General features: G+C 39.1%; 1 protein-coding gene across 1 annotated transcript; it reads right to left on the bottom strand.

Annotated features, from left to right (window-relative positions):
* Nucleotides 1–626: 626 nt before the first annotated feature.
* Nucleotides 627–12,205, bottom strand: LOC121420345 (zinc finger protein 624-like). Its single transcript, XM_041614939.1, has 7 exons — nt 12,048–12,205; nt 7,359–7,621; nt 6,326–6,580; nt 5,685–5,742; nt 5,299–5,590; nt 4,578–4,821; nt 627–3,601 (listed from the first exon to the last, which is right to left on the bottom strand). The coding sequence occupies exons 2-7, from the start codon at nt 7,606–7,608 to the stop codon at nt 2,298–2,300; spliced, it is 2,403 nt and encodes an 800-aa protein (XP_041470873.1). The 5' UTR covers nt 7,609–7,621; nt 12,048–12,205; the 3' UTR covers nt 627–2,297.
* Between the last annotated feature and the right edge of the window lie 133 nt (nt 12,206–12,338).

Below are 12,338 nucleotides of genomic sequence, written 5' to 3'. Positions count from 1 at the left end.
CTGTATTACATGCCCTCCTATAGAAAGATGGATGATAAAAGAGGCAGTTTAAGTGAAATATGTACTAAATTTAGTACATATTTCATTAAAGTAATAGGGAGAGTTGTTCACAAGTGACATCACACATCTTTGTTGCATTGCCAATGTGAGGATCTCTGTAACATTAGTGATCGCAATATTCAATTGCTCATTACTTTCTCATTACTTGTCTGATTTTTCTCAAACTTTCGTTGATCTGTTTCTTTGATTTTTCTGTTTTCACACAAGCTATTTTGTTCCAAAGATTTGATTCTCCTTTAAAGGTCAAGTCCACCTCAGAAGAATGTTGATTCAAATCATTAGAGAAAAAATCAGCCAAGCATCATACTGAAATTTTCATCAAAATCAGATGTAAAATAAGAAAGTTATGACATTTCAAACTTTTGTCATTTTTTTACAAAATAGTTATATGCACAATTTAGTCACATTCATATGAGAGAATCAGTTATGTCCCTCCCTCACTTTTTCTTTTGTTTCTATTGTTTGAATAATACAATTTTTACAGATTTGACGGACCAACTTAACTGAACCATAAAATGTTACAACAATGGTAATTCCACATGTTCAGGGAAAATCAAACATTGTTTTACAGGACAACAGGGAGAAAATTAGAATATTTCAAAAATTTCAAATCAACTTTCTGTTAGGGTGGACTTGTTCCTTAAGAAAATTGGTATAGCAATTATTATCCCCTTGTTTTTACATAAATAAATTCAAATTGAATTCAAATAATATACTATAAATTGGATCAACAAAATTCCATTGATTTCTCTCTCTATATATAAAAAAAATATTCTTAAATACAGGCAAGATATTGTTAAGTGAAAACTATCACACAAGCCAGTCTGAGTCACTATGAATGATATGTATGAGGAGCACGCGGGGTGTAAGTTTCATGTTGATGAAAATTGTACATATATATGTATAGACGTAGAATATTCATTATTCAAAATGATTATCCATCATTTACTTATTTACATATCATTTTATGTACAATTAATCCCTACCACTTCCTCAAACGGTTTAAGTTATCAAATAAATTGCATTTCAACATGAAATAGAATACACGTTTTGTCATTTTTCCTCATGTAGCAGACAGCCCAAATATTTTAATGATATTGCTTTATGAGTTGAGTTTCCTTTTCAATAACTTGTTAAATACAATATAGAAGTACGAATGAATGTCAGAATTAGACAAAATATATGAACATGAGGTGATTTCTTCTGATATCTTCTCACCAAAACCAAGGAATCTAGAGTTATTGATGGCATGTTTCAGGTTTTTATCTATCCAAGGCAGAAAGGGTTTAATACAAATATTACGTAAAGCACTGTTTATTTTACATAATGGCCCATATAGTCAAGTAGAACAACAACATGACCGTCAAGTGGGGTATGCAATTTTTTTAAATAAAAGTTGTAGTAAAGGGTGTATACTTCAAGAATCCAACGGGTGCCACTTAGGCACCCTTGGGCATTTTTTTTAATTGACGTCATAGGCCTCGCCCACTTTTTCACATACCTCTTAAATGACTTTCAGATTTTACGAAATAAACACGTCATGTTTGGTATCAAATTAAAGCTAATTAATGACAAATCAAATGCAAATATATGGATCACTTGGCATTTAAATTACAAATATGACAGTTAAAGGTCATTTAAGGTCATAAAAGCTAAAATTGCATCACAAATGTAAGTAATACATTTATATGAGGCAAAAAACATCGTGTTTTTAAATAAATACAAGCAAGTTATGTATTATGAGCAATAATTTTTATCATATCTACCCAACTAATATATTTCTCTATTTTATCAGAGGTGACAAGTAGTACATGTGCCATGTAAATACACAATTCAATCATTAATCACTATTCAATGAAGCTTCATGTAAGCCCTATGAATTACACTTGATGCCTAATAATAATTGGCTTATATATAGCATGATATCAATGTAGGACTGCTCAAAGCGCTTCACAATTATTTTTACCTGGTCACTGGATTCAAAGCTTTTTTAGCAGCCTGTTAGGTGCACACTTGCTAAACCAACCACAATGACGGTTGTTTCCTACTGGTACCCAATTAGCACCTGGGCGAAAGTAGCAAAGTGTGTATACACTGGGCCATGGTGGGATTCAAACAAGCAACCCTCTGAATGCAAGGCGAGAGACAGAACTAACCTCATATTTCTTTAAAATTTCAGCATTCATTTAGTGAAACAACCTGCCCACTTTTCCCAGAATACTCACTGCTCTTTGTTATTAAGTATGCATTTCTTGTGGTATGCTATCATCCCCCTGCAGCCTATGTTTGGCCATATGGTGATTGTAATGGTGATTCAAAGCAAAGGATTTCCCACAGACCTCACAAGTAAACGGTCTTTCCTTGATGTGCATTGCTTGCATATGCGCCGTCAGTGAAAACCTAGCTGTGAACCCTTTACCGCATTCCAGGCATACAAACTGCCTGATCCCTTTGTGTCGTCGCTCGTGAACCTTCAGATTGCATTTCTCCGCGAACCCCTTGTTGCAGATGGAGCACATGAAGCGCTTCGGCCGTTCCTGGTGCATGCGCTGCTTGTGCTTCAGAGTCAGCTTTCGAGTTCTGAACCCCCGGCCGCAGATTTCACACTTGAACGGCTTCAGTCCTGTATGCTCTCCTTGATGATTTTTCAGAGCACTTTCGGAAGCAAAGCTTCGTGGACAGAGCGTGCAGCGGTGCATGTGCATGTAGTTATGGACAACAAGGTGTTCTTTCAGACGGCTCTCGCTGGCGCAAATCTTTGGACAATGGCTGCACTTAAAGGTGCCCTCTCCCGTGTGGACTTCTTTCTCATGCTGTTCAACCGTTGTCCAGGAAGTGTATCTCTTTGGACAGAAGCGACACTTGTAAGGTCGCTGGTAGTAATCGGACGGTCTACCAAGCATATCCTGTGGCTCGTCGGTTGCGGGTTCAGGTTCCCGGAACTGTTGTCGAGAGCCGTGGATCTTCCGCTCGTGGTTAGCGAGGGCGCCGCGTGATTTGTATCCTTGGCCACAGTATTGGCAGTGGAGTGGTTTCTTTGGTCCTTTCTTAGGTTTTGATTTCTTTTGTCGGTTCCTGGGTTTGTAATCATTTAGAAAACCATGGGCTTCCCTTTCGTGCCTGTTAAGGGAGCTCTGTGCAGTGTACCTTTGACTGCACTCGCTGCACTCATAAGGCTTATCCCCATTCATCATCTCATGAAACAACTCGTGTTCTTTCAACCTTCCCAAGGATGGGAAAGCCTTGCCACATGTATCGCACTTAAACTTCGACTCTTCCTCCTCTTCGCTAGCCTCCCTCTTCTTGGGCACTTTGTGGTTGAAGTTCACTTTAGCAGTCACATTAGTTTTAACTGCCAAATTTGCTTTAACAGCCATGGGAATTTTCTCTTTTCCTTTCTTCTTTCCTTTCCGTTTCCATGAAAGCACAGGGATCATCTCACATGGTTCGCTGTTGCTGTGTTCACACCTGATATGCCTCAGGATTAGTTTGGGAGATGTGAACATGCCCTCACAATGACTGCACTGGAACTTCTGAGCATCTGAATCAACACAAAGATAACCAAGAATATTGATTAGCCATATTTGGCCACATCTCCATATAAGCAATTCCACATGAGCTACACATTTATGTACTTCCCTACCAAATGTGTACTTGAATGATTAACAATGTTATGGTAATAATCATGGTGTTGGCCAGAAAATGCAGTCATTTTCAGAGAATAATAATCTTAAAGCTTTCCAAAACTCAATATAATAAATTTACTATTCCTGATTGCATAATGAAATCCAAGGGTCTGGAATTCAAGATTCAAGATTATCAATTTTTTACAACAGATACAGAGTGTTGCTATAAAGTTAGATACAGAGTGTTGCTAAAAAGTTAATGACCCCCCCCCCAAAAAAAAAAATGCACTCCTTTAGTTGAGTGTTGAATGGAGATAACGACATTAAATTTGTTGGGTGAGCCCAGAGAATTGAATTCTATGGAATGTAATATTTTATCACCTAAAAAACTTCACAATTACATATCTGGAACATGGCAGAAATTGAACACTTGAAATATGTTCATATTCTGGTGGGGTTCACTAAGAAAGAAGATCCATACAATAGGGTGCCGAATTCAAGGATGGATGATAACACAGTGCTCATAAGAATACCTGTTATATTATTATTTATGGTAAACCCAGTGTTTCTCAAGTATGACAACACACCAGGGGAGCCTTTCATCAACATTTTTGTCTGACAACTTTCCTTGACTATGAGTGGCTGAGAGGCACTGCTGCCACAGTAACTGTCGAATAAAATGTCTGACAAGTCCTTTCATGAAATGTTGTCCAGGGCAACCATAAATAGTAATACAACATAAACAAAAATCTGAACATTTTATGTTTCCCATCATTGAAGCAGAGTTATACCATGGTCTAACGTTGAACAGGACTGATGGATACAGGATAAGACTTTCATAAAATTATCAACTGAAAGCATTGAACAAACAAACCCGAAGGAACAGCATACCTTTATTGAATTTCAGGTCCTTCAATCTTGTCTCAATCCCAACATGCTTTGCGTATTCTTCGCTGTAGAATACTCGCAGTTCACATCCTGGTTCAATGACCTTTGTGCTCCTGAAGTAGATTTTACCGTAGCACTGGAAGGACTCCATGTTTTGTTCCTCCTCATTACGGGCGCATTTTACTTTAGGCATCCACGTTTTCTGGCCATCGATGTACAGGAATGAATTGAAATCTGAGAGACACACCTGAAGAGCAATTAGAAGGGTCCGGGCATTATACTACAAGAAATATGGAGGTATTCCTCTCTTGAATGAGGAAACAACATATAGCCCTAAAAAATGGCAAATTTCCTAAGAAAATTAGTCATTAAGACAATCTTCTTATGTGTAGAGGATTTTTCCCCCTACTGATTTAATACTATCTTTCAGTGTTATATGTTTGGGCTTAGATAATCTGGAATAAGTTTTTGCCTTAATGTAAATTTAGATATGTGCAATAAATATGACTGCAATGAATAAATCAAGAAAACATGAACCCAGTTGCAGTTAACTTCATTACAAAATGTAAAACCCATTTTCAATTAGATTATTATCGGTATTGATACGAAAATGGTTTAAGAATTCTTTATATTAAATGTGATTATAATGCTGTTTTGCTTGCAATTTCCCCATGAAAGCAATAACTGTATATTCTTTGAGAAAGAAACACGATCCTTCTCTTACCTCCCAGGTGGTATCCCATGACCATCCCTCCTCCTCATTCAACAGCGTTCCTGCGTACGGTCCAAACTCCACCCCCTTCATGATCCCCTCCTTGGCAAGGACGCCCTCAACCTTACCTTCCGCAGAGGTTTTAAAGGCAAGATTCTGCGGAAGCTCCAATACGGGCTTGGTCTTCTTGAGGTTGAGGGCGGCAAACAGCTGCGACCCCACTCTCGAGGGATTTGGAATCGGAATAGTGGTGGCCGTTGATGAAGGGGTAGGAGTTGTGTGATGGGAGGAGGAAGGGGCAGACGTGGCTTGATGGATTGATGGGGTAGAACTTGGTTGATGCACGGATGAGGAAGTGACACTGGTGAGATGGGAAGAGGGGTGGAGGAAGGCATGATTCTCGTTGCTTGATCGCTTGCATCTGCTTTGCTGAAGTTGTTATGGTAGATGGTTGACCTAATCATAAAGAGGAAATTTAAAAAAAAATGCAATGAGGACACGTTAGAATCTAATATGGGAAAAACATGAATGGAACACTTCCTATAAAATCCATGTATTCGGTTTAAGTGAAAAGCATCTCCCCAAATGATGAAAACTTGAATCCTACAAAACTTCCATTGTTAATGGATGCTTTCAAAAATCTTAGAGTTTAGTATATTATTAATTGAGAGAAAAACAATAATTACACTACTATTCTCATACCCGTATATAAAAGTTAGTTCAATTCTATGAATGATTCTTTATAGAAAAACACCATCAACATCATCAGCAGCAGCATCATCACCACCACCATAACAACAGCATCATCACTATCATCATCACTGTCCTCATCAATATCATCATCATTATCATCAGACATCATCATAATCATCATCGTCATCATCATCATCAACATCATCACCAACAACGACATCATCAACATTATCACCACCACCACCCATCATCACTACCACCATTATCAACATTATCACCATCATCATCATCATCATCACTATCATCATTTCAATTCCTCATAGGCTCCATCGCATCTTTGGAGTACCTTGCGGATGAGATGGATTGTTCTTCGCACTCTGATCAGGAGTTGTAAGAGTTTGAATATTCCTTTCAACAGATTCAGGAGTTGTGATTGGCAAGTTGTTTCTCTCTCGTACTACGTCATGAGTTGTGATAGGTGGGCCTGGTGGGGCATAGTTTGCGGCCAGAGTCGATTTGACCCCATGACCTCGTAAGTGGACCGGGAGCTGCTGACGAGCTTGATGAATGATGCCTGCATTTGAAACCCCAGGTGCCGAGTCTGAAAGAAATCAGGTTTTGAAGTTTTGAAAAAAGTGTTAGTCCTCAAAAGTTAAGAAACTATGCAAAAAGCGTGTAAAAAATCACTATTCTAGAAACAGCTTACCACAGAGAATAGCAGTTTTGGGGAATTTATAGTATGCAGTACACCTAAAACTCTTACATCCACTGCTAGATTTAGTAGCTGCATGTTTAAAGAGCAATCAATTCAAAGGTTAAGTTCTTTCAAAATGTCAACATTAGTTCTTGTTTTCTTAATCATTTTCAAGGTTGAATTCCCCTAGACTCTGATCTATAACACCATTCTCCCTATCGTACTAACACTGGTTTACTGAAAACTAGTGGAAACTTGTTTCACGTGTAATGAGAACAGTTGAGGCGGTCTTGGAAGCAATCTTCAAATCGGTTCAGAAAACCACCTCGCAATGTAGTTTTGAAGATTGCTTTGCCTCGTTAAACTGGTTTTAGCATAAGTGAGGACACAACTGTTCTTTGGAAAATGATCTTTGCACATTTTGAGCGCTCTACTCCACACCACACTGAGTGTGGAATGCCTCACGCTGTGGTTACAAATATCCCACAAAACATGTCACCACACTGAGAATGCTCCCTCCCAGAGCAACAAGACCGCTTTACGTGAAGCGGTTTTGAAAAACACTTTTGAGTGATCAAATGGGAATGCTAGCAAAGCGATCTTCCAATATAGTTTCCTGAACCTGTTTCCAGTAAACCAGTTTTTAAAAGTTTAATGAGAATGGTGCCCTACATGCCCAGCTTACCATGATAAATTGAGCTGAGCATCGGAGCAGCAGGATGCGGTATAGGGAACGCTCTGAGAGGCTGATGATCGACAAATTCAGGCTGATGCTGCGATGAGGTGTGGTATGGTATCGGGATGTCCATGGGAAAGTGAGCAACATGTTGCTGCTGTGGTGGAGGTGGTGGCTGCTGTTGTTGCGAAGCATGATGTCTGTTTTCTTGTTGGTCTCTGTCCGGGAGGTAAAAGCCGGGCGGGTAGTTGCCCTCCATTGTTTGGCGTGATCTGTGATACATGACGTATGGTATAGCATACAACATAAAAGAGGAAAAAAAGAAAATGACATGATTTGCTAGAAAGGCAGTCAATTTGCTGAAATACATCTACCGAGACACTAATGAGGCATGTCTTGCAGGATAATAATAACATAGGTATATTTACCCAGGTAAGCCGCTTCAGTTCCGAAAACTGTTCTCCCAGCGGGCCCTGCTACCATTATTACCCCGGCTTTAGCTGGGCTGCCTAGGCGCTCAAAGCATTCAAGGAATTTCTTCCTACCGGGTACCCATTCATCTCACCTGGGTTGAGTGCAGCAAAGTGTGGATAAATTTCTTGGTGAAGGAAATTACGCCATGGCTGGGATTCGAACCCACGACCCTCTATTTCAAAGTCCGAAGACTAATCCACTGGGCCACAACGCTCCACCATGATAAGAAAAGACTCTTGTCGCAGACTGCCAGCAGGGACCAACCACCTGTTTAAATTACATATTTTTGCCCTGGGCACTCATTCTTGATTAACGAAAATTCCCTCCTTTTTCGTTGTTGGTCACAAGTCAGAAATCTGACGTAGGAAAGTCATTATTTCTGAAAAAAAAACTGAGTACAATTTCTAATTTGAGTAAATGACTTCATGTTCACATTCTTAATCTCGAGGCTCAAGATTTTGATATAGACATTATTTTTGAAAAGTTGACGCCAGATGGTATACATGCAGACCTAGTGAGCACCAGAATCAAAGTTTGATATTATTATCATTATTATTATTGATGGGGTGGAAACAAAGAGGAGTGAGAAATTAAAGTTCAGAATTAAAAGCTAACAATAAAGTATTGCAAATCTTGTGAAAGAAAAAATAAGAAAAATACATAGTTTTGTTCATAATGAAGTGACCATGAAAAATAGAGGGGAAATTTGGAAAATCAAAATATTAATCAGATAAAGTGTACAATATCATTATATTATATGTACATGTAGCTCCAATTACCATGCTTTCAAAATTTTTTGTTGATGTTCACAACTTCACATGTGTAGTGTGTCATATAACTTTACGAGGCCTGTATAGTGAGATTCGGTAATAAATTAAATTCAATCCAATTTGTAATCTTGAGTGAAAAATTTCAAGACATGAAAGAAACGGAGAAGAAAAATAAAGGTAAGATCAACGATTGAAAATGAAGGATGGGAACAACAGGGATGAATCTAAATTATAGAGAGAGGACTCAATTGTGGGAAACACGGAAAATATTGATATTGAAGCAGAAATGATATTTAAATAGAAATGAGAGCAAAGTGAATAAAAAAATTAATGTTCAGACCAACTGACTAACGGGAAAAGTGATCACTAGGGCCCGTAATCTGAACTCGGGTTTAAATTGTAGTTATACTATGGATAGCCAATTGGGGCCGCAAATTCCTATTAACTCACATGACACCCATATTTTTCATTATTGTCTGGGAATGATATTACTTTTCTTCATCACGAAAGCAACAGGAAACAATAAACATTTAAGAGATAGACATGTACAATATAAACAGAATCTTTATATTTTTGGCTCCCCATAATTTTAGCAAAGAGTTAGACTACGGTCTACTCTAAGTAAAACCTGACTTCACGGGCCTCGGTCTCTGCTGAGCTTCGTTCAGGCAAGAGAGAAAATAGAGATACATACGTGTAGACACAATCACAAGCTGATCATAAATTTGTGGTAGAATGAATGCACCAAGTAATCAGAAAGGGTACAGATTAATCATGTAGAACATAAAAGATTACACCAAAGTGAAGTATATAACAGAGGAAGATATGGGGGGGGGGAAGAAAGAGTGATGGGTAATCTGTGACACTAACACAATAGAAATTGAATAAATATGGATTTTAGATTTAAAAAAAACTCTGATGTGCAAGAGAAAATACATGTGTAAAAATCAATGGAGAAACAATAGTTGAAGCAGTAAGGATATTTCCTAATGTCATCCAGATTCTACTTCTAAGTACTTTTTCTCTTTACTTCGGCTTTTTTCCCCATTTTACAAATTTCTTCTTTTTTTCTTGACTCGATCCAGTTGGTTGCAGCTCAGTATATTACTTCCTTTCAAGTAGAATTTCATCAAAACAACAATTACAGCCATACACATTAAGGGTGAGGGTGGAAGAGGTGGCTGCCCCCCCCCCCAAAAAAAAAAAAAATGAAAACACTTTTTGACTGGAAATTTTCATAAAATTCACCCAAAGTGTTCATAAAATACTGTCTTGAAGTTCAATTTTACTTTACAAAATGCAGAATAGTACGATCCAATGTCAGACTCGGTCGCTTCACTTCCTACAATGTCCCAATTTTTAGTTTCTTCAAAAGTATCTTTTACCCAAGTTATATTATGTAGATCTCGAATTTCAGAAAGACTTCCTTATGTCCCCTCCACTATTAATTAAAAAAAAAAACATTTCTCCAAACCCCCTTCTTTCTTTCTCTTTTTTTTTCTTCTTACTTCCGGTTGGAACTTGGATTCAAACCTCTCGCTGCAGAACGAGGCATCTCCAGTCAGTGCCTGACTCACTGAGCTAGTAGGAATTGTTGAAAGCCATGTGTTTCATAATGGTTTTTCTTCTTCTGTCTTTAGTTGGCAACCAGTCATAAAATGACTATTTTTGCCACTGCTTTGATTTGGAGCCTTCTTTGTGAGGATAGAAACTTCTTTTCCCTCATCCTTTTTTATTATTTTACTTTATTTTCCTTCTCATTTTGTTTTTCCTGTTAATTTTTTTGCCTTGTTTTTTTTTGCTACCTTTTTTCTTCTTTTTTCTGTTTTCTTTTCTATCAATTAAATATAAAGACTAGTCTACCCTCAAAGAGTATTGGGTATATATTTTCTGACTACCGATTGATGCCATTGGAAATTACACATACTCAAGATTTTGACAGAATTAGGCCAAATTTTACTACGTATTTAACTTTTTCTTCCTATTAAAATCTCTTATGTTAGATCATTCTTGATCATGGGCGCAAATCCCAGGGGGGACAGGGGGGACGTGTCCCGGGGGGGGGGGGCACTCAGTATATAATGCATAGTGGGTATGTGCCGCGGAGGGGACCCCCATTTTCACACTCAAATTTCCGTTCCAAGGCATAGCATTTTTGCCTTGTTGAGAAAAAGAACAAAGAAAGCCGCTCCAAGGCATAGCATTTTCTTCTTATCGAGAAAAGAGAAGAGAGAAATCCGCTCCAGAGCATCGCATATTTTTCGTTACGCCGCTCCGATCGCATTGAATGAGCTGCAATTTTGGTGAAAAGCGGCCGCAGAGCTCCCCCGGCGGAGGCCGCGCTAGCTGCATCATGCACGCATGACCGTTCCGTAGGGATGCATACGTGCTCACACGCTGGCGATCCGTTCCAAGGACCCCCGTTTTCACAAACATTTGTCGTTCCGATGCCCGTTCCGAGGACCCTCCTTTTTACAATAAGCCCGCTCCAAGGCCCCCGTTTTTTGTCTCGCCCGCGGCACACCCCCACCACTTTTTTGGTCGAGTGCCCCCCCCGGGGACGTGTCCCCCCTAATCGAATAGTAGGGGGACACAATATCAAATGTCCCCCTACTATTTTGGGTATTTGGTGATGCTAAGAAATATATCACTCAAAATGGGAATAAAACGTAGGTTTTGGGACGAGAATATGACCTTTTTTTCTTGTCATTTTCGTCAAAATGACCTTAAATTTTAGGTAATAGACTTTTTTTTTGCTTGTCAAATTTTCCAGACCCTTGTCCCCCCTACCTTTAGGGAGAGATTTCCGCCCCTGTTCTTGATAAATCTTTTTTTCAATTTCAGTGGAGGGGACCTGGAAGTCTTGCCACTCGCCAATGCCAGTTTTTCAATTCATTATTTTTCTACAAAATTGAACACAAACTTTTTTAGAACTTTAACAATAAAACACTTCACTTTCAGTTTCACTTTCGCTCTGTCTCACTCTCAATATCTCATTCACGCCTTGTCCATTTTCCAACACGCTGACCTACCTCCCTCCCCCCCCCCCCCCCTTCCCAGAAAAAGTCTTGAGATTGGGGATGACCCCACACATATTTACTGCCCACCATCGGCCATCTGATCATGCTCATGCAGGCCAGGCTTAGCCTGCCCTTGGCTTACCACTCCCCTTTCCAAAAACGAGGCAGAGGCCAATCAGTGAATCACTGATTGTGTGTGCAAGATAGAGCCAGTGAGTGCCGCTAGCCCATTCATAGCCCATTCACACTACACACAACGAACTGTGTTGCAGCAGGATTGCGCATGTACCAGTGTATTGTGTACGTGTGTGAAGGGCGAATTACATGCATTCGCAATGCATTTAGCAAGGGATGCCTGGATAGTAAAAATAATTTTTTTAGCAATAACAACATCAGAAAATGCATTAAAACTCAAATGAAATATAAATTCATACCAGCAGTAAAGTCTTCGTTCTTATGCCAAGTTATTTTGTGACAAATCCCACTGAAAATCCTCTCGAAAGAAAGAGATATTTGACGTTCGTTTTTGTGACAAATTTCTTCAAAAATACTTTTCGTCGAATTGGCCCCGACATTTACGTCGCTCGCGTTCGGTGGTGTCTTTCGTGTGCAAATGGAAATGAAAAACGCTAGGAGCTCGCGGGGTCGTGAGCCTGGCCTGAGGGGCGCGGCCTGCAGCTATGGGAGTATTATTCTGAAAACGTTCTTTTCTTTTCTCTTTGAGA

The sequence above is a fragment of the Lytechinus variegatus genome, chromosome 8, assembly GCF_018143015.1.
Source record: "Lytechinus variegatus isolate NC3 chromosome 8, Lvar_3.0, whole genome shotgun sequence".
NCBI lineage: Eukaryota > Metazoa > Echinodermata > Echinoidea > Temnopleuroida > Toxopneustidae > Lytechinus > Lytechinus variegatus.
This window is presented reverse-complemented; position numbering and strand designations above follow the sequence as displayed.

Coding starts and splice junctions, on each gene's coding strand:
- LOC121420345 (XM_041614939.1), bottom strand. CDS start 7,608: ATGGAGGGCAACTACCCGCCCGGCTTTTACCTCCCGGACAGAGACCAA. Junction 6,581..7,358: donor GCTCAGCTCAATTTATCATG/GTAAGCTGGGCA, acceptor GATTTCTTTCAG/ACTCGGCACCTGGGGTTTCA. Junction 5,743..6,325: donor CAATCCATCTCATCCGCAAG/GTACTCCAAAGA, acceptor CTTTATGATTAG/GTCAACCATCTACCATAACA.